General features: G+C 39.1%; 1 protein-coding gene and 1 pseudogene across 2 annotated transcripts in view; one reads left to right on the top strand and one right to left on the bottom strand.

Moving 5' to 3' along the window:
- ODAD2 (outer dynein arm docking complex subunit 2) overlaps window positions 1–23,285 on the top strand; it is a 137,769-nt gene that overhangs the window by 13,235 nt on the left and 101,249 nt on the right. Inside the window, exons 6-9 of one of the 2 annotated variants that reach the window (XM_045533179.1) lie at window positions 1,114–1,230; window positions 4,312–4,511; window positions 5,915–6,013; window positions 10,336–10,483. In XM_045533179.1, the coding sequence (XP_045389135.1) occupies window positions 1,114–1,230; window positions 4,312–4,511; window positions 5,915–6,013; window positions 10,336–10,483 (564 nt within the window). Of the gene's footprint in view, window positions 1–1,113; window positions 1,231–4,311; window positions 4,512–5,914; window positions 6,014–10,335; window positions 10,484–13,835; window positions 13,956–23,285 lie in introns of those variants that run through there. The other variant, XM_045533170.1, reaches the window with a different exon arrangement.
- LOC123631277 lies at window positions 8,621–8,742 on the bottom strand (annotated as a pseudogene).

Consider the following 23,285-nt stretch of genomic DNA (forward strand, 5'->3'; position numbering starts at 1 on the left):
TGACCCTGCAAAGGAGAATCAAGCTCTGCAGCCTCCCAGCCCAGGCAGCCCAAAGCAGAATTTGGGCAAGTGAGTTTTGAGCAGAGATAAATAGCACGTATCCTTTGGAGTCTTCTGGATTAAAACACTTTCTAGTCTCATCCCTACCCACTGAACTAGCCAGAAAGAGCTTAGCTCTCTCCCCTACGCCATCCTGCCCTTCGTGTCTTTGACACACACTTGGTGCTCACGAGCAGAATTCTACAGAGGGGACCCAAATCCTTAAGGGGGACTCAGCCACCCCAGGGAACTGTCTGGAGCGTTGCTACACCCTGCCTTGGCTTGGCACCTGCGTGCTGGCGCCTCTGCCTTGGTGACCTGTGGGCGTCTCTCCGGCACACCCTTGGGTGCTTTTCCTAACATTCCACATAGCTCATGTCCACACAGACGAGGTAGCATCCTGAAGATGATTTTGCTCTTGGCTTGTTTTTCTATTTTAGAAAAATGAGCTCTAATCAGAAAATGAAAGATAAAAGAAGGAATGGTTTTGTTTGATGTGCTAGAGGGGGGCAGGGAGTCTTTAATCACAGGGGTAGGGAATTAGGAAAGGAAAGGGACAGAAGGACGGGGACAGACGGGTGGAGGGATGAGGGTTTCACAGAGATCCTCACCCTGGAAAGGGAGCCTCTAGCAACCATGCTGACACAGAACAACAGCAGAGTGTGACAAACAGGAACATGGGCTTTTCTGTGGTGACATTCTAATCTGGAGGCCTTCTATGACTTTACCAGCTGAGGCTTCTGAAATCATAATGCCTTGTCACAGTGGAGGAGAGCGGAGAGAAGGACGCTCTTCTCTGCTGAGTAGCCGAGGGCCCTGAGCGCGTGTAGGAGGTACCCAGGAACTGCCGAGTGGATGGATGAATGAACGGACAAGTGAAGGAATGAGTGAGTGAATGAATAAATAGATAATATTAAAGGGGAAGGGTTTTGCCTGTGCATGTCATGTATAAAGTCCACCATATGGATCCTTTAGCGAGGAAAACCATACGTGTGCTTAGGTCGTGATGTACTGAGCGGGTTCCTATATTGCTGTGACATTAATCTAGCACCAAACTTCTTTTTTTCCCCAAAGGGCAAAACAGATGATGAGGGAGACATTGATTATGAGAGAAAAGGTGAAATTTATAAAGACCTTGTCACATTTTTAACAGAAAAATCAGCAAAATTTTCCGAAAATATGTCTAAACACGTAAGTTTTACGGTCTCTTTAGAACATTTATAACATGTTACTCAACTACAATGTTGTAGTACCAGAATAATAGAGAGTAATTGGACCTATGTTTGGACACTGCTTTTAATTATTAGTGTTTTTCACTGCATAACGCAAAATAAATATTGTAAATATAGTTCTGTAAAAATGTTTCTGATTTTCTTTAGGTAAAAGTCATACTATTTTGAATTGCTTTCTATATAGGACTTTTTCATCTTCCCTTTTGAATTAAGAACAGAAGACTCATCCCTGTTAATGAAGCCTAAATGTTTTATTTTTATCCTGTCTGGGCATCCTAATAAGTACGCCGGCTGTAGGTGCACAAGAACTGTGCTGCTTTTGTGTCATCCATGGTTTTTGAAATAGTGCTAGACAAAGAAATCAGTCAATATGATATTTTATGAAATAAAATTTTGGTTGAAGCTGATGGTGGGAAAAAAGGATATGCAAGTTAGGTAAGAAATACTAACGCTATACATGTAATCCCTGAGTGATTCTCAAGACTGTGTAAGGCGCTAGGCACCGTGGCTCACATCTGTAATCCTAGCACTTTGGGAGGCTGAGGTGGGAGGGTCACTTGAGGTCAAGAGTTCAAGACCAATCTGGGCAACATAGTGAGACCCCATCTCTAAAAAAAAAAATTGGCCTGACATGGTGGCATGCACCTGTAGTCCCTGCTACTTAGGAGGTGGAGGTGGAGGCAGGAGGATCACTTGAGCCCAGGAGTTTGAGGTTGCAGTGAGCTGTGATTGCACCACTGCATTCCAGCCTGGGCAATAGAGCAAGACACAGTCTATAAAAAATAAAGAAAGAAATAAAATTTTAAAGAAGAGTGTGTCAGCCCCACAGGTATCAATCAGATGAAAGATCCATTTCCCTTCTGGCCCTGCCACTTCTGGGAACTCCATTCTCTGGGCAGACTCCTGCTGCACCTGTCCGGACACTTCTCTTTGTAATCATCCTATGACCTTTTGTTTCCTGGTGTGTGAGCACCTGATTCCTGGATATCAGTTTTCCTTTTTTTTATTGTGCTTAAATATATACATGAAACATAAAATTTGCCATTTCAACCATTTTCGGGGTAGATTCAGTGGCATTAATTACATTCACAATGTTGTGCAACTGCCACTACTATCTGTTTCCAAATCTTTTCATCACCCCAAACTAAACTCTATCCCCATTAGGCAATAACTCCCCATTCCTTCTCCCCCAAGGCGTCGATAAACTCTAATCTGCTTTCTGTTTCTATTAATGCTGATTTTAGATATTTCATATCGGTGGAATCATACAATATTTGTCTATTTATGTCTGGCTTCTTTCAATTAGCACGGTGTTCTCAAGGTTCATCATGTTGTAGCAAGTATCAGAATTTCATTCCCTTTTATGGTTGAGTAATATTTCCCTCATGTGTACAGCACATTCATCTACTGGGGGACAGCAGGGTTGCTTCTACCTTTTGGTTATTGTGAATAATGCTGCTATGAATATTGGTGTATAATATTGGCTTGAATTCCTGTTCTCAATTCCTTTTGATATAGACCTAAAGGTGGAATTTCTGGGTCATATGGTAATTTGTATGTAACTTTTGGAGGAACTGCCAACCTGTTTTTTTCACAGTGGCTGCACCATTCTACATTCCGACCGCCAATGTACTCTCTTCACATCCTAGTTGACACTTCTTTTCCGTGTTGTTGTTTAATTACAGACATCCTAGTAAGTGTGGCATGGTATCCCATTGTGGCTTTGATTTGCATTTCAATAATGATTACTAATGTTGAGCATATTTTCATGTGTTTATAGGCCATTTCAATACCTACTTTGAAGAAATGTCTATTTGAGTCTTTTGCCCATATTTTAAATTGTATTGTCTTTTTTGTTGTTGAGCTGTAGTTTTTATATATTCTGAATATTAACCCACTATGAGATAGAAGATTTGCAAATATTTTCTCTTCATCTGTGGGTTGTCTTTTTACTTTCTTGATAGTGTCCTTTGGTGCACAAATGTTTGTAATTTTGATGAAGTCTAATTTATCTATTTTTTCTTTTGTTGCCTGTGCTTTTGGGATCATAGTTAAGAAATCATTGCCAAATCCAAGGTCATGCTAATTCATGCTGCCGATCAGTTATGGTTCTCTTTGAAAGAGGCAGTTGTTTGTACTTCGAAACGTTATCGGGGTCTAAGCATCCTACAACTTCTGCAGTGCATTCTTTCACAATTTCTGTCACCAAATGGCTTCCTTTTTTCCCCTAGTATATAAGCTACTTTATAAGTTGCTTTAGTGGTATTATTTCCAGGTCTTCTCACTGCCTGAAAGAACTGTCTTTGCTTTTGCTTTTCATCTTTTAATTTCTGTGATACAACCTTTCCTGCCTCTCCCTCTAATTTAAAATATTTGTGGTCCTTATGAATGTTACAATGTTGATGAGCATTGAATTTCTTTAATGTTGATATTGTGGCATCACAAAGCAAGCACATCTTGTCTTCAGCAGAAACAAGATAATATTGCAATTCTCAATCTTCATTAAAAAATCTGTTTTCTTCCTTCAGCGTTCTCTTGGTCTTCTTTGACATCATGGGCTGTTAAGCAGACAATTAAAAAATACTGTTGAGCTGTGCAACTATTCACAAATTCCACTTCAGACAGAAACACAGATAACAGACTGGCGTACTCATCCTCCATAAACTCTCGCCAACCAGCCTCATGTGGTGGTGGTGCCAGCCAGGTGGGGGAAATTAGAACTAAATTATGAGCATAGCAGCCGTCAGTTTAGCCCTTGGGGTTTACTAGTGCTCTAATTGTGCCAGTCAGTCTGGGAGGATTATTTCCTTGAAATTTTTTTTATTCTTTGGTATTTTAAATACATTCATTTTAAAAATAAAATAAAAGTATAAAAGACGAATAAAACTGTATTAATAAAAATAAAAGGATTTGTTCTGTAAAATTTGGATTCTGTCAAAAGGCTGCACTTAAGGACCTGTCCTAGAAGGCCACATATAGGTATTTCACAAATGATATCATTGTAAAAATTATTCCTAATTTCTTTCTTTTTTTTATAAAGGCGATTGATTTCAAAGAACAACAAAAGGAAACGGATCAGCTGGGTGAGGCAGCCAAGGAGGAGGCCGGAAAGCTCCAGAAAGCTATTTCTGGTTCAGACAAGAAGACACTGGAGAAAAACCAAATCAATTTTGTGAAGAATCCAATGGCCAAGAGATTGGAACCCAGCTTAAACTGGAAGGTCACTGTGGATTACAAAGAGTATGTGGACATTCGTGTGATAGGTTTGCAGATACACACGTATTGGCCCAAGTTTTCACGGAACTTTATCTCATAGCAGAAAAATAGAGAGTAGATACTGACATGTCCCTTCAAAGTACAAATTGATTCCTCTCTGCTGCTCTTTATGTCCGGGTGGAAAGACTGGACAGCAGCAGGGTTTGTGCCTGAAGCACTGTGAAGGGAAGACCCAGCTCACTTTCAAGTAGTTGGTGAGTCAGGGCAAGTGACAAGACCCATGGAGAAGTCACTTAGGAAACGTAAACACAGCGGTAGGGACCTGATCAAGGAAGTGCAGGGAGAACACGGAATGATTAAATCACATGGTGTTCATCAGGGAACCATCACAGAGATGCTGTCTTCTCTATCAACAGAACTTTAACGCTATAAAAAGGCTGGAGTCTCAGAAACCTTAACCGGCCCGTGTACAGTGGACTCTGGTTTGACGAATGTAGGAAACGTACAAAACTAGCTCCATGTGGGGCCCTCTGTAAACAGGTGGCAAAGCAAAGACCAAGGGTCAACCTGCTTAAACGCTGAGGCAGTCAGAAGCACCTACAGCACTTTTTAATTCAGCAAATACCTTACAAGTCTCAGCCTATCTTTAATGTCCTGTGTTTTCCCATGATTGGGTTAAGCACTGACTTCTGGTGGATCCCACAGGGACCTTCACCTCCAGAAATTCTGGGAGCCATAGGGTGATTATGTCTTGGAATCAAACCCAGGGAGCTACCAGCGGGATAGGGTCCCATGGAAAGGGGGGGCACTCTTGCTCCTCTGATTCTCACTGATTTGGGGGGGTTGACCTTTTTGACTCTATTTGAAAGGGTCAGTGTGAAAATTAAAAATGTAGAGGCGACGCTATTAACTGGGAAGTGAGTTTTAAAATGTTGCTTTTCCCATGTGTTTATTCTTTCAATTATGAAATTCCTCAGCTAGTATTTAAGGAGAACAGTGGGTGCCAAGGACTGTGCTAAGCCTGGGGATAGCAGGAAACCGGGTGCAGTCCCTGTTACAACGCTGGGTGGGGAAGATAAGAAAAGAGGCAACTGGAACAGAGGGTGATAAGCACCCAGAGTAAGAGACAAGGGGTGCAGGACTCACGTGACAATGGCAGCCTGTGAAGACCTGTACCTAGTACAGAGAAGTATTGGGCAAAATGTTTTCTCAATATACGAGCACTTGGCTGTGCTTGAGGAACAGAAGGGACAGCTCCAGGGATCCGGTGAGGCTAATGCTCACTCACTCGCTGGGTCAGGAACACACGTCATTTGGGTATGTGAAAATAGGGAAATATACATTTCCATCTTTTATTTCCTACTCATCAGCATAAAATTCTAAACCTAGTTTTTTGTTTTGGTTTTTTTTTTTTTTTTTTTTTTTAGCCGCAAAAGCTCAATAAAAGACAGCCAAGAGGAGAAACGTGGAGCAAAGACTGAAAGCAGAAGGTCATCTGTCCCAGCTGGAAGAGCACAACTACTTCGGTACGTTTCTGGTTGGCGCACCCAGTCCCCTGAAGCCACCTTCACACGACGGCGAGCAGGCTACTTAGTGGCGTTTTTGCTGTTCTCACATTAGGGCCCTAAGGTGTTTATGCTGACATTTACTAGGAATGTTAGTGAAAAGAAAAGTACTGGATTTCTTTAAATATATTTACAAGATAGCTTCTTTCTTTCTTTTTTTTTTTTTTTTTGTCCAGAAAGAGTCTCCCTCTGTTGCCCGGGCTAGAGTGCCGTGGCATCAGCCTAGCTCACAGCAACCTCAAACTCCTGGGCTCAAGCGAGCCTCCTGCCTCAGCCTCTCAAGTAGCTGGGACTACAGGCATGTGCCACCATGCCCAGCTAATTTTTTATATATATTTTTAGTTGTCCAGCTAATTTCTTTCTATTTTTAGTAGAGATGGGGTGTCACTCTTGCTCAGGCTGGTCTCGAACTCCTGATCTCAAGCAATCCTCCCACCTTGGCCTCCCTGAGTGCTAGGATTACAGGTGTGAGCCACCACGCCTGGCCAAGATAGCCTTCTAATGCAGAGTTACTTGAAATACAGTGATTTACTGGTATTAGTTGACTCTGGGAAAAGAAATGTATTTAATGTAAGAGCAGCAAGCTGAGTGTTAGGAACACTGGGCTCCTGACTTACCTCTTGCCTGTCAACAGTCATGTCCTGGCAAAGTTATGTCATCTGCCTGGGCCTCCCTTTTCTGGTCACCGATGGCTCTGCTGATTCTAAAGTGATATATGTTGTTACTAATTAAAACAATTAGTGATCATTACTAGGCCAACTTAACCTGATTTTCAAAAAGGGGTGTTTGACCTTTGTGACTCCGTTTGAAAGAGTGAGTTTGGAAATTAAAAATGTATGGGGATTTGACAACAAAAGTGACTTTTATTAGAGAGTTTCAGAGTGGTGGTGGTGGGGAGAAATGGCAGAAATCCCATGTGATAAAGTTTGTATGCTTGGAAGAAACACAAGTTCACGGTACTACATTTATGGTGTTTTCACTCTTTTCGTTCCCCATAATAAAATATTTGTTTTGTTAAATAATTTTTTTAACTTTTTATTTTGAAATAATTTTAGATTCACAGGAAGTTTCACAGATAATAGGGGTCTCACCTATCCCTCACCCAGGTCCCCCAATGGTTACATATTACACAACTGCATAGCACGATATCAAAGCCAGGAGAATAACATTGGTACAGTGTATACGTCTGTCATCACATGTGTAGACTTGTGTAATCCACTACCCTGTTTTCCATTTCTATAATTTTGTCATTTCAAGAATGTCATATAAATGAAATAATACATTTTTAATATGGGCCTTTTTTCATCACTGTAATACTCTCTGAGATCCATTCAAGTTGCTGCATGTATCAATAGTTTGTTCTTTTTTATTGCTGAATAACATTTTATGGTATAGATGTACCACAGTGTGTTTAGTCATTCACGTATTGAGGAACGTTTTAGCTGTTTGCAGTTTTTGGCCATTACAAATAAAGCTGCTATGAACAATTGTATATAGGTTTTTGTATAGATTTAAGTTTTGATTTCCCTAGGATAAATGCCCAATTCCTGAAACACATGGTAATTGTATGTTCAGCTTTTTAAGAAACTGCCAAGCTTTTCCAGAGTAGCTATACCATTTTACAACCCCACCCGTGATGCATGAGAGATTCAGTTTCTCCTCATCTTTGCCGGCATTTGGTGTTGTTGCTATTTTTTGTTTTAGCTATTCTAAAAGATGTGTAGTGATATCTCATTGCGGTCTTTGCATTTGGCTAGTGATACTGAACATCTTTTGATGTTAGCTAGTGATGTTGAACTGATGGCTAGTGATGCTGAACATCTTTTCATGAACTTACTGCCATTCACACATTTTCAATTTTCTAAAACAAGATTGTGTAGAATTGGTGATAGTTCCTCTAGGTTTTGTATAATTCTGCAATGAAACCATCTGGGCTCGGAAATTTCTGTTTTGAGTCTTAAAATTATGAATTGAATTAGATTCAGAGTTGTAGAGTGGTTCAAAATTATCTGTTCCATATTGGATAAGTTGTGATAGTTTGTACTTTTAAAGGGATTGGTCTGTTTTATCTAAGTTGTCAAATTTATGTATGTACAGTTGTCCTTTGTTTTTCTTTATTGTCCTTTTGTTATCTGCAAGATCTGTAGTGACATATGTCATGTTTCATTCCTGATATTGGGCATTCGTGTCATTTTTTATGTGTGTGTGGGTCAATCTTGGTAGAGGTTTGTCAATTTTATTGGTCTTTTCAAGAAGTAGCTTTTTAAAAATTCATTTTAAAGACCTTTTCCTCTTGAAATTTTATTGATTTCTGCTCTTATCTTTATTATTCCCCTTCCTCTGTTTGCTTTGGATTTATTTTGCTCTTCTTTTTTAAAATTAGTTTCTAGTTTCTTTAGGTTACTGAATTGAGACTTTTCTTTTCTAATGTGAGCATTTAGTGCTATATATTTCCCTGTCTGCACTGCTCTAGCTGAGTACAAGTACAAATTTTGATATGTTGTATTTTCATTTGCATTCAGTTCAATGCATTTATTTTTTAATATTTTTATATTTTATTTATTTTAAGGCCTACAGCTCACCCAGGTATTCCCAGGTGGTCTTCCATCCAAGTACTAGCCAGGCCCGACCCTGCTTAGCTTCTGCGATCAGACAAGACTGGGCACATTCAGGGTGGTATGGCCATAGACCGTTCAATGCATTTTTAATTCCCCTTAAGACTTTCTCTTTGACTCTTTGATTATTTAGAAGTGTATTGTTTAGTTTCCGGGTGTTTAGAGATTTTCCTGTTATGTTTCTGTTCTTGATTTTTAGTTTGATTCCATTTTGGTCATTGAACATATGCTGTATAATTTCAATTCTTTTCAAATTGTTGTTTTGTGTGGACCAGCATATCTTGGTACAGGTTCTTTGGGTGCTTGAAAAGATGTGTGTGTTCTGTTGCTGTTGGCCAGAGTGCTCTATCCATGCGGATTAAATCCTATTGTTTCATGGTGTTGATTTCTTCTATATCCTTGCTTATTTTTTTTCTAGTTATTCTATCAATTGTTGAGGGGAGCTGTTGAAGTCTTTGACTATAATTGTAGATTTTTTTTCTATTTCTCTTTTTAGTTCTGTTTTTGCTTCAGGTATTTTGCAGCTCTATTGTTTGGTGTATGTATAAGGATTGCAATGTCCCCTCTGTCCCAGGTAATTTGGTGATTTTCTTTTTTTCTGAAGTTTATTTAATCTGATATTAACACAGCCACTTATGCTTTCTTTTGATTAATGTTTGTATGGTATATCTTTTTTCCTCCTTTTGCTTTCAGACTACTCATATCCTTATATTGGAATTGAGTTTCTTGGAGACAGTGTATAGTTGGCTTCTCTTTTCTTGTTTTGAATCCACTAAATCAAACTTGATCTTTGAATGGGTGTATTTAGATAATTTACCTTTAATGTCATTACTGATATGCTAGGGCCTAAGTCTGTCATTTTATGTAGTTTTCTGTTTGTCCCTTCAGTTTTTCATTTTTCTGTTTTCTTTTTCCTGTCTATTTGTGGATTACTTGAACACTGTTTAGAAGTCCACTTTGGTTTGTCTATAGTATTTTTGGTATTTGCTCCAGGTATTATATCATGTATATATGACTTATTACAGTGTATTAGAGTTGACTTTTGCCAATTTGAATGAAGTACAGAAACCTTATCTCCTTTTATAGTCCTTTATCCTCCCCCATTTACAATATAATTGTATTAAATATTTCCTCTACATACATTGGGAACCACATTATAGAGTGTTGTAATTTTTGCTTCAATCATCAAGCATGATTTATCTGTTTTTTTATTCTTTCCATTGCTCTTTCTTCCTCCCTGATGTTCCAGAATCTTTTCATAATTTCTTTTCTGTTTACATAACTTCTTAAAGCCACTCTTTCAGGGTAGGTCTATTGGTGACAAATTCTCAGTTTTCCTTCATCTGAGAATGTCTTAATTTCTCCCCATTCCCAAAAGATATCTGGGCATTTTTGCTTGGTGTAGGATTCTGGATTTTTCCCCCCCAGTACTTGAGGGGGTTGGCCTTCACAGTGTCTGATGAGAAGCTGCTGTTATTTGAATTGTTTTTCCCTTATAGATAAGTCATTTTTTCTGGCTGCTTTGAAGATTTTTATTATATATATAAGCTACTTTCTGGACAGTGCTGTCCAGAAAGTATCCGGCCATTGTTAATATAACTTCTCTTATTACATGGCTGGATATTTTCCAGACAGCCCTTGTACATTCACTGTTGTTATTATTCTTAGCAAAAGTGTTGAAAGGATTGAGGAAATTGTTAGTGACAGCTCCTCAGAGAGTGAGGAAGATGAAGAAACACCTGATCATCGTCAGGAAGCAAATGCAGATCTGCCATCAGAATATTGGCAAATTCAGAAGCTGGTGAAATATTTAAAGGTAAGAAAGACCTTTTTTGCTGTGTTTGCAATGTTCATTTTAAATACTTTCCCACAAATATATATTCTGCTTCCAAGTTTACTATATGTTTCTTTCAAAGAAGGGTAGTAAGCATTCCTGTTGTTACTTAGATGTGTGAAGGGGAAGGTCTTATTTCCCTGAGGATGCAAAATTAGTCCTCATGGAGCAGTCAGGCTGCCTGGTACCAGCCTTCTCTCCTGGCTGGGGAGTGGGCCTGGGCAAGACAGACAGCAGATATTGTGACTTGCCATCATTTTATGATTTGCAGTATGGTGTGATAGAAAGAACATGGATTTTTGAAGCTGGACTTAGGTTAAATTTTAGGCTGTATCTCTTATTCTTGATGTAGCCAGTGAAAAGTTGTGATTTGGAGCCTTAATTTTCTGAATCCATGGAGTGAAATTAATGATGCCTGTTGTATAAGATTATTTTAAGATTTGAGAAAAACACATTTGAAACATGTAGTGTTTCTGACACGTTGTAGGTGCTTATAATATGTATTGGACCATTTCTATTTCTCTCTTAAGTCAGATAACATGTGTGAGAATATTTTACATGATAACTGGCCCATGTAATGTGTTTAAGCCCTTGAATTGGGGGTAGGGCAAGGAAAATGACTTGCCAGATCCCAGATTAATATTCATTTCTGATATCAGGTGGCAGATATTGATGATATCTGGGCCTTGTTGAAAGCTGAAGTCCAGAAGTACTTGTGAAAAAAACATTTTGACTTACCTCATGTTTTCCTCCTGCTTGTCCATGTCTATTCAAATCAGCCAAGGGCATTTGCTAGTGGCTTTGCATATTTAAAGGTATTTGTGTGATTGCTTAAGGGTACTTGTCCATGCTTTTGAGGTGAATACACATTTCTATGAATTAGACATAGGCCCTCTGCACAGACACAGTCTTGTAGACATTAAAGTGCTAAGGATGCTTTTCCTGCAAGAAAAACATGCTCACTTCCTCTAATGGACATGACCTCAATTGGAATTCCCAGCATTTCTCAGAAAAAAATGATGTTTTCCTGAATCCCAAGAAAAATTGGGAAATGGGAAAAAGTATTCTAATTCTTCTTTGAGAAATAAAGATTGATAATCATCATAGATATGTTACTATTAATAATTCAATGGATTCCACTGGCATTGTGGAAAACAAGAGCAGAAAATGCTGGTGGCAGAGTCGAAGGTGCAGGTGGACATTGCTCAGCACCAAGATGGGAGCAAGTAGGAGAAAAGTGGACACAATCTAACCAGTCAGCCTTTATTTATAGCTCTTGCCATACTATAAATGTATGTCTGCTGCTATTGGTGAGTCATTCTTTCAAAAGTAAATATTAATAAGTTTATATGCATAGTATATTTATGCAAATCCTACTAGTGATGATCCAAGAAATAAGAAATTTTGGAAGTATATTAAACCCTTACATTTGAAATTTATACCTGTGATTATAATTTCAACTTGTGATTTATGTAGGCTTGTCAAGCTTGCTAGGAGATCTGAATGTCACATTACTTGGGTATACCCAATAATGTCTGTGGGCATTTATCAGTGTTTGTATATTCACTATATTATATATTATTTGTTCTTTGTGAATAATTTAATAGATCCAGCAATCCTACTTCTGGGTATATGTTCAATACTCCCATGTTCACTGTAGCACTATTCACAATAGCTAAGATTATAATAGCTACCTAGGTGTCCGTCATTGGGTGAATGGAGAAAGGAAATGTGGTATATATACATAATGGAATAATATTCAGCCTTAAAAAAGAAGGAAATTCTGTCATTTGCAACATAGGTGAACCTGGAGGATGTTGTGTGAAATAAGCCAAGCACAGACAGACAAGTACTGCATGTATGACCCATATGTGGAATCTGAAGAAGTTGAACTCGTAGAAGTGGAGTAGAATGGTGGTTACCAGAGGCTGGGGGAGGCAAGCGGATGGAGAGAAAAGAGGTGTTGATCAAAGGGCACAAAATTTCAGTTGCATAAGAGGAGTAAGCTTTGGTGATATACTGCACAGAATGGTGACTGTGATAATAATGTATTGCGTTTTTCAAAATTGCTAAAAGAGATTTTAAGTGTTTTCAACACACAAAAAAATAGCATGTGAGGTGATTTGTTAATTAGCTTGATTTAATCATTTCACAATGTAAACATATATCAAAACATCACATTGTGCCCCATTAATATATAATATATACAATTATTCTTTGTCAGTAAAAAATAAAATAAACAAATAATATAAAATATTTTCATATTTGAAAGAGGACATGAGCTTATATGAAGCAAACCCAAATGCTAAACTTGGTGATCCTTTTGGAAGGTTCTTAAATGATTTGACCAACATCAACGCAAAATGAAAAATATTTTTTTTTAGTCTGGACTATTTGTCATGAAACAAACATCAAGACTATTAGATAGGACAATTCATGTTTTGGGTGTTTTAAAATTTCATTTCAAGAATATTTTACAAATATTAAATATTATTATATCATCATTCCACTTTTAAAATTGTTCTTATCTGGAATTTATTTTGTGTTAACATTCCCCTCATTTACTGTTTTCTATTATAAAATGTCTATTTCAGATGGAGATCATTTTTACATGTTATTGAAATATATAATTTTGTCACATATTCTGGCTCATAATAATAATAAACTATTTATTACATAGGCTTTTTTTTTTTTACAGGAAATCTCTGAAATTTATGGCATAATTCTCCCACACAAAAAATGATCACTGTTTATTAGTATGGAAACGATTCGCTTTTATTTTGGTCACTCATTATTATTTAAACACATGTAAATAAAATGTTAGGAAAAAACACAGAATAACTTAGAATTCAGGAATTCCTGAAAATTCCTAGGAATTCTGATTTCATATTTCTGAATCTCAAAAACTAGTATCTGTGAGGAATTTGAAAACACGGGCAAGCAGCACAGGCTGGATTCAGGGCACGTGCATCCCCTGGGCAAGCGACTTTGTGTGTAGACTGCACAGTTCAACACGTCAGCCCAGCTTGGCATTGCACAGTAGCCATCTCCAGCCTCGGGACATCAGGACACCTTCCCAGGTGCCTCTGCTCTTTTACTGAACCACAGAGCCGCTGTGATCACCTCTCCCCAACTCTTAAAAAGTATGCCAGACACCGGTGCAGAAAACCTTGCCACCTACTGCCCTCGCTGGGGTGGGCAGCTTGAGCTACAGACGGGGCCATCGGGGTCAGACATGGCCTTTTGGAAGAATTAGAAGAGCTCTTGATGTTTTTCCAAAGAGTCCTGGTCCATTATCTTCATTTCATCAGTACAAGGAAGCAGAGATGCGAAGGCGCAGAGACGTAGGCTGGGCTGAGAGGTGGAATAGCAGGGTAGTTAGAAGCCTGCTCTGTAATGCAGCAAGACTGCAGTGGAGTTGGAGTTCTGCCCCCGACTCACTCAGTGGCCTCAGGTGAGTCGAGCTACCCCTCTAAGCTTCAGTTTCCTTGCTGGTGAAGATGGAAAAATAAAAGTTCTCATATGTTTGGATTATTATGAATATTAAGTGAAATATAACACATGGAAAGTGCTTAGCGCAAAGCACTTGGTAACCGTTGGCAGTAATTATTTCTAGTGCTTATTATTATTGTAGAAAACGTGCGGTGCAGAGTCCTGCTGACTTGCACAGGTGGCCCTCGACTTTCGCTTTCAGTTCCCTAGCAACCAATAAAAGGAGGGAAATACAGTGAGTTAATACAGGGAGGCAAAAACTCTCACCGTCCTAAAATAAAAATAAACCAGTTGCCAGTGAGTATAACTGATCCTGGTGCTAAGAGCAGAAAGAATTTTCTCCCTTAGGATTTAATGGGGCAGACACAGAGCAAGGGGTGAACAGCCTCCCGGTGAACATGGCAAAGACAGTTTCTCATAATGGCCTAATTATTGGGTAACTACCTTGAGCTTTTCAGCTATTTAGGATGTCTGTGTGGTATCAGGCCAAAAAGGGATGCACTATTTCTGTCCCAGAACAGCTAAGAAAAACATTTATTGATGAAGTGCTACTTAAGCTTGCACAAGTTATTCATCAATAAATCATGTGCAAATGTGATACTTTTGGCCAGACAGTAAATTGCTTGGAATTCTTATAGTTCCCACAGGTAAATATTCTTAACATAGCCAATAAAAGAAAAAGTGTATCTACAAATGATTTAAAGGTTTTTGACACAGATAAATGTTTTATATGGAGACACAAAAGGATATTAAAAGTCTATGAAATGCAGAATTGAATGTCTCTAGATAATCTCAAAATAAATACACCTGACATTTTAATTTGTAAAATTATGGCTTAAATGTAGACTTTAACTAGAAGAGAAATGTTAATATTGTCCTAATTTTCTATTTATTATTTTCCAAGTAGAGCAATGTCTGTGATTGTTGAAAAAAATGTGATGAACTTGTTAACACCCAACAGGTCAATAAACTATCGCTTATTATTCATCCAGAGCCATGAGCTCAGATCTTGGCACATAAGTGAACAGAGTTTATATTTAATTATTTGGCTTTGACATATGTTCATTTCAACTTGCAAGTTTTATATATGCATATGTTCTTTCCTTCTGGATTTTTAGAACAATTTGATTGTTAAATTAATGAATATACTTTACTGCATTTTGACTCACCAACCTTCCAACTTCTTTTTTCTCCCATAGCTGATGACTTTGCAGCATAATTCTAAATGAAGCAATAAACTCCCTTTTTAGCTACCTTACTGATAAGCATTTATGTTCTGCCTTCTGCCATCCTGAGGGTTCAGGTTGTCTGTCTTATCAGCTACTCCCTGCGTAGAGAGACCACATTAAATCCATTTCTGTATCTAGCAGGGAATCTTGCTAACGAGCACAAGCTGCCTCTCCGCTTCTGCCCAAGTGGTGCAGGACGAGTTTCCCAAGGGTGAGGCTTTGCTGTTCTTCACTCTCAGCTCCTCCAGAACAGTTCTTCCTGCCTCGGAGCCAGTCTTCCCTTCTGCTGTTGACGTTTTGTCTCTCTTGTTGCACCCCTCTCCCCTCCCCTCCCTGCTCCCTTTCTCCTTGTAGAGATACTGTTTTATTGCCGAATTTTCCAGCTTTATAAGGATGTCATTTTCTTCCCTAGCCAGGACTACTTTAAAATCTTGTAAGGATCATGTTTTGCTTTCGATCAATAGCAGTTGGAGGAGATGGTTTGTTAATGTCTGTGCTCTACCCTACTCTCTAAAAACACAGTGACGTTTCAGTCATTTCTAAATAAGGTATGTGAAGAACCCCTTTGTGGAATAGAAGAAGAATTGTGGGGTATTTCGTTTGTTTGGAAATGTGGATTTATTAATCACAGTATTATAATATTATAAATTAATACAAATAGGTACTCTTCAGTAAAGTGGGGTAAAGTGTTGAAAGTCCATAATTATAAGTAGATCTGCATTTTATACATAATAGGTTAAGTGTCCTTAAACTGAAGAATGAATGTCTGAAGCCAAGGTTGAAACCCAGTTGAAATCCGTCTCTGTGTGGATGGAAGGGGCATTGGGTATGGAATTTAATACTATAGGATCAGTAAATCCAAGAGAAAAGTTGAGGAGATAGACTAATGCCAAGAACATGGTTGGTTAGCTCTTAGGTAGTTTGGAGGGGGCTCAGAGGCTGGGTCTAGAATCGTGCTTTCTCTCCCCCGTGGGCATTTGCAGCCTATGGCTGTCATTTGAGACTAAGATGTCTGCACCTTCCTGGCACTAGTTCTAGGCTCAGCTAGAGCAGTATTATAGCAAGCAAGGTTGCCCCTACTCTGAAGTGCTTCATTCACCTGGTCTTACTCCCAAGTACTTGCTGCAAGGAGAGAAGAGTCTAGGACTAATTTCCAGGGCCATTTTGCCAGGTGTAATCCTCCCTACAGGATGCCTGTTTCTACACCTGGGGTTTTGATCAGAGTCCAGCTGGGAGAGTGGGGGCGGGATGATGAAAGCCTTGATTTAGAAAGATGAGTCCGGCGGCAGGGGGTGTGCCACATGAATCTGAACGGGGAGGGACAGGAGGCCAGTGACAGGAGGCTGCACCCGTAGAGAGGATGAGCATCATCTCATGTTTATCCTCTGCCCCCATCCACAATGGGTTGGTGAGGGGTGGCCTAATTCGTTTATTCTGTATGATCAGACTCCTAAAACACTGGTGTTGATTTCACTTTTCCTGTGAGCCAGGGAGCTTGCTAGTCATTCTTTTGTTCTGTATCCACAAATTCAGATGTTTCAGGCCATAAAAAGTAAAGTTGCTGGTGGTTCCCCCAGCTTAGCAGCAACCAGAACTCTCTACTCCAGAGAGACACCTGAAAGACATTCCCATTAGAAACACCACGGGCTGCAAGCTTCAGAGGAAATTCCCGAGGCTCTCTCCCTGGCATGCTTAGTTCTTTTCTGGAGGTGGAGTCTCAGCAGGGACATTTTTCAGACTTGAAAATCTTTGTTAAAGACCGCTTTTGTGGGGCTCAGTTCCTCAATGATCTACAATGAACTGATTCAACACTGATTGAAATTCACACACACACACACACACACACACACACACACACCTTTTTTGGTTAAAGAGCTCTTCTAAGTGTTATTGGGAGTTATACGATTTTTTTCATTGCAGGAATTTGATGTACTTTGCAATCAATTACAGTTAATTAAATTCCTTTCCCATTACTCGGGTTTTGGGTATGGAGTGGCAGGTAGTTTAATCCTTGTTTCATTGGTGGGAAAGCTGAGAAATACTTCACTGAAGGCCACACAGAATGCAGCTGCAGGCTGGGACTGAGTCCAGGGTTCTATCTTTACAGCCCACTGCCTGGTGGTTCTGTCTCATTGTCAAGAAATTCGGGGTCCAGGCATCTGCAGCGCTAGCTGTTGCTCCTTCCCATCTTCCCTCTTGTGTGGATTTCTTCATTTGAGTAAGAGACTGAATGGAGAGCATTTCTTATCAAGGAACTTGATACTGTGTTTGGAAAGCAGTATTAGAAGGTGCACTTTTGCTAGATTTTCACTTAAAGAGATTGAGAAGACTGTGATGGTGCAGAGTTATTCTCATTAAAGAGTCTTTCAAAAATGGAAAACGATGGTCACTGTTTATGCACCCAAATCAACCTCAGTAGTTAGAAAGGAAAATTAGTCCAACTTTCTGGGGAAACATTCTTTAAGTTAATACATGCCTTGCTACATTGATATGGGTTGACTTTTGTAAAAAGCCTCTATGACAAAATGAGTAGGAGGACTTTTGTGACATAAAAAAAAAATTTACCTGTTTGAAATCATAAGATATTTAAATTTCATTAGCTAACAAAATTTCCACTCAGTAGAGCCTGCATTTATGTTTTCGTAGATATCAGAGTGTAAAAAGTAAATGCATTTTAAATACTGGGATTAGTTGAAATGTGTGTTACTTGTGTGTTTATGCTGCCCACAGAAGAATTAGTCCTCTCTTATTTTTATTACAGAGGAGATGGTGGAGAGGTTCGTCATTTCCAAAGGGGAATCTGTACTCCACAAATAAAATAATAACTTTTTAAGTTTTGGGGCTTGAAACTCCCCTTGCCCGTTGGCTGTCGTAAATAAATAAATGTATAGAAATAGCAGAGTAAAGACAATTAGATGAGTATAATACAACACTGCTGACTCAACAGTTTATCCCACCGCTAGCTAGCATGGTTCTACCACACTAAGTTAAGTGCAAAACGACCCGGCTAGGGCTTAATTATATGATGCACATGCCCATTAATTCTGCATAAGGTTTTTGATGGGAAAGAATTGTGATAGCTAAAGCAGTTTTACATAGAGATCTTTTGGGGGAATTTGTTGCCCAACATATTTCTAGCAACACCTATTTTTTGTTTCTCAAAGTATCCCTTTCCTCCCAAATTTATTTGAGAAATCTAAGTAAATCAGAGAAAAGTAGCGCTGGCTAGTTCCCCGTTTGCATAAGATGCTAGGCTGCTTTGCTTTTCGTTTGAAAAACAGATGTTCATGTCTTGTTACAGGAGTTTGCACGCTGAAGAATTTCTAAACATATGAGTTAAGGAGTGAGTAAGAGGGGCCAGCTGTGGTATAAATGATCTTTCATTTTACATCTGTCTGTAGATCTATAGACAGGTAATCGTTACAAGAAACTGCATATTTGTGGGAAAAATATTAAGGTTCATGTCCTTCTTTGGTCCATCACCTGCTGAGGGCTGTGGCTGTTTCCCAGCTCTTCGGTGGCTGTCTGGTGTGGCCTGTGGGGGTCTCTGTGACATGCAGGGCACAGCAGAATCACATGTTGCTCTTCTTGTCCTTCCCTTCCTTCTATGCTGAAAATCTTAAAATATTATATAAAGAGTACACTAATGTATGCTCATTGTAAAAATTTGAGCTGTGCAAAAGAATTAAAAGTCCCCTTCTGGGGCCGGGGCATGGTGGCTCTCGCCTATAACCCTAGCACTGTGGGAAGCTGACGCAGGAGGATTGCTTGAGCTCAGGAGTTCAAGACCTGCCTGAGCAAGAGTGAGATCCTGTCTCTACTAAAAACAGAAAAGTTAGCCAGGCGTGTGATGCATGCCTGTAGTCCTAGCATCTCAGCTCCTGGGGAGGCTGAGGCAGGGGAATCACTTGAGCCCAGGAGTTGGAGGCTGCAGTGAGCTGTGATGATGCCACCGCACTCTACCCAGGGCAATAGAGGGAGACCCTGTCTCAAAACCCCCCAAAAAACAACAACAATAAGTCCCCTTCCAGATATTTCTCCATGTACATATACATGCATAAGTTGTATACATAAATGAAATGACATCATGCTGTTTCTTATTCTACATTTTTCTTTTTATATTTAATATCATGTCTTGGTGATTGTTCATACATGCCTCAGTCCTTTTAATTAGTACATAGTATTCCATTATAGGTATATGTCATTAGTTTATGTGACAGTTCCCTTACTGATAACCTTTTAGCTTGTCTCTCAATCAATTTTTGTTACTATAAACCATACTGCAGCAAATATTTTTACACATTCTTTAGATATGTACAGTATTTCTGGAGGATGGATTCTTGGAAATGGAATTGCTTGGGTCAAAGAGAAATCCATGTTTAAGTTTTTGATAGCTCTATTGTGAGCTCTCATTCAGTGGGTATAAAGTTTCGTTTATGCAAGATGAGTAAGTTCTAGAGATCTGCTATACAACATAATGCTTACAGTTAACAATATGTATCAGGCACTTAAACATTTAAGAGGCAGGTTTCCTGTTACATGATCTTACCACAAAAAAAGGCAGGGGTAAAGGACATTTTTATAGGTGATGGCTATGTTTATTACCTTGAGGTGGTAATGATTTCACAGGTGTATGCATATGTCCAAGCTCATCAAACTGTATACATGAAATATGTGCCATTTTTATATATCAATTATACCTCAATAAAGTTGTTTAAAACAAAGAGAGAAATATATGCACACTAAAGTTTGAGAAGCCTTGTATTAAAATTTCTTAAATTTAAAGGGACATAATCAACAGTAATAAACCAAACAACTTTGTTTATATAAAAAAATTTTGATAGCTCCTTACAGAAAGGAAATGTCAATTTATGCTCTACCAGTAACGTATCAATGGTTTTCAACCTTGAAACAGAGTGAAATCAGTCAAGGCTCTTAAAAACAAGAATAAACATACAAATAAACAAAACACTCTGAGCCCATGTACCTTTCATGGAAGTTTTGAATGAATTGATCCAGGATGGAATGTAGGCATTGACGGTATTTAAAATCTCCCTATTAAAATTGTTCATCTAGGATTGAAATCCATTGTTATAAATTCCACCAATTTGTAGTTTTTAAAAATTGTTTTAGTTTGGCCAAAGAAAAAAAATGTATCTTGTTTGAATTCGCATATTTCTGATTACTAGTGAGGTTAATACATTTTTTTTCATATGTCTAAGAGCCATTGCATTGTGTCCTTTGCCTACTTTTCTGTGTGGTTGTTTGTCTTTTTATTCTTGATAATGCAGATTAATCTTTTGGCTGTTATATTAATTGCAGATATTTTCTCTTAGTTTGTCACGTGTCTTTACTCTTTTGTACGTTAACAAGTATCAACTGTTTCTTCATGGCTTATGGGTTTCGTGTCTTAGGAACTAGGAAGGTTTTTCTGAAGCCATTTCAAGAGAACAGAAATATTTTCTTATTTCCTCCTGGTAGTTTTATAGTTTTTTCTTTAAATGTTCAAATCTTTCTCTGGAATTCACTTTACGTATAGTATATGGGAGGCACTTAACTTTACCTTTTTTTCTCTAGATGGATAGTCAGTTGTATCAACACAGATTCCTGGCTCAACTACTCTTCCCTCCAATGATCTGGGATGCTACCTCTATCAAATTCTGTAATCTCACATATGAGAGTTTTGTTTCTGGATCTTTCTCTGTTGCATTGATTTATGGGGATGTTCCCATGCTGTTTTAATTACCATAACTTTGGTATTTATTGTTTGGAAGACCAGATAGATGTCTTACTTTTTTTTTTTTAACTGGGTAGGCATGGTGTCTCATGCCTGTAACCCCAGCACTTTGAGAGGCTGAGGTAAGAGGATTGCTTGAGGCCAGGAGTTCATGACCAGCTGGGGCAACATAGTGAGACCCTCATCTCAAAAAAAAAAGTAGCCGAGCATGGTGGCACATGACTATAGTTCTAGATACTTGGGAGGCTGAGGCAGGAGGATCTCTTAAGACCAGCAGTTTGAGGCTGCAGTGAGCTATGATCATGCCACTGCACTCCAGCCCGGGCAACAGAGCAAGACCTCATCTCAAAAACAACAAAAAAATATTTTTAATTTTTTGGTGAATTTTCCATTCCAGATCATCTTTAGAAAGAGATGAAGTTGAAAACAAAACTCAAAAATTCTGTTGGCATTTTGGTTGGTTTTCATGAATTTATAAATTACTTTTGGATAAATTGCAATTTTGATAACCTTGAGTTATCTTATTTAGGAACATGATGTGACCATTTGTTTATATAGTCTTTTATATACTTTAGTAAAACTTAATAGCTTTTTTCCATACATATACAAAACATTTCCTGTGAGATTTAGTCAGAGATATTTTTATTATTATTTTGCTCATACTGGCATGGGAACTTTTTTCTAAATACATTTTGATTTGTTATTCTTAGTGTATGAAGAGTTACTTATTTTTAAATGTTGCTCTTGTATCCAACTATGTTTATGAATTATTATAATTATTGAATTCATTCTTTTGAATCTTTTTAGGAAGCCAGTTCCATTTGCTATACATTTTTCTTTGTTGCAATTAAATTGCCAATTTCTGTAAGTTTCCGTGGCTGCTTAAAAAAGAATGTGTGTAGAATCCTTGCATTATTCCTTCCCCATTCCTGATAAAAATTCTTAGCAAGCTTGTCATACAACAACCTGACTCTAATTTCTTTCAGAATATATACATATATATCTATATATATTTTTTCTTCTGGAAATGGTATTTTCTCTTTTTCCTTGGGGTTCTGTTGCATCTTGGGTTTACGAGTGCTGAGTCATCAGTATAGAGGACGTTTGCAAATAAACAGAAGGCAAAGCAATATATTTTACTACCTTGACTCACAGGGTTATGTGCCACTCGCTGTGAGCACTTACCTTTTAGCATTTCTAATCTTGGGAGAAGAAGAGCATCTCTGAGCCAAGTTTACGCTGGGCGCTAGCCCTCTGTAATCACTAATGAACAGTCCCTGGCAGGGTGCGCTGTCCCTGCTCTCTGAGTGGCATGTTTGTAGGAAAAAATGCTGTGAACGTTCGGAGCCAGCTGGAGGCTGCACGATGGTTGTGTGGCTGCTCCAGGTCTCACCCGCTGCTCCTTGATTGCAGACAGGGTAGGGCCCTCCCGGTCCTCCTTGCCCCTCTGCCTGCCCTCCCGTCTCACTGCTGTCACGGGGGCTCTGGCAGTAGGTTCTGATCATGACCCTGTAGAGTTTCGCCTCTTGGCTTGTAGTATCCTTTCCTGAACGAAGGTGACAGAAACGTTCATTTCAAAGTCTCTTTATGGTGTGTGACGAGTCACCTCAGCCTTCTGCCCCAAGTTGCCCTCTGGTCTCCAGATCCCCGCAGTCACCTGAATGGTCTCCAGGCATCCCCACCTGCCCTGTCTGGCAGGGGCCTCTGCAGCCAGCGTGCTCTGTCCAAAATGTCATCAGCTTCTGTTAGCCAATCTTGAAATAAAGGTGAAATTTCCCAACCTGGCCGCTGGGCCCGAGCAGCACAGCTAGCTTTTCAGCTCCTCTTGTATCACTCTCCCATGCTGGGATCTGGCCACATGGGCCTTCTATAGGTCTTAAACACCCCATACTCCACTCCACTGGAAGGCTTTTGCATGTACTATTTGCTCAGTTGGTGGGATTTTCATCACCTCCCTTCTTCTCCTACCTGAGGAAGCACCTACTCTCTGTCCAGATCTCAGGCCAGACATTCCTCCCCTGGGGATGAGGCCCTGGGCTAGACCAAAGTCCCTGTGATGTGCTTCCACCACCGCCATGCTCGTCTCTGGTGTGACATCCCTCAAAGGTTTCATTTATTTGAGTAAGCTTAAAAAAATTAAAATCTTTCTCCTCCACCAAACTATGAGCTTCATGTAGGCAAGGACCAGTATGCCAGGATGTCTCTAGCTCCTATAATCTAGTTTGGCAAATAGTAAACATGCTGCACAGCCGTCCAATGAAAGAAAGCAAACGTGAGTCGAGGCAGCTTGTTCCCTGCTTCACTCTCGAACACACGGTTCATGTCA

Source organism: Lemur catta, chromosome 1, assembly GCF_020740605.2.
Source record: "Lemur catta isolate mLemCat1 chromosome 1, mLemCat1.pri, whole genome shotgun sequence".
NCBI classification, from domain to species: domain Eukaryota; kingdom Metazoa; phylum Chordata; class Mammalia; order Primates; family Lemuridae; genus Lemur; species Lemur catta.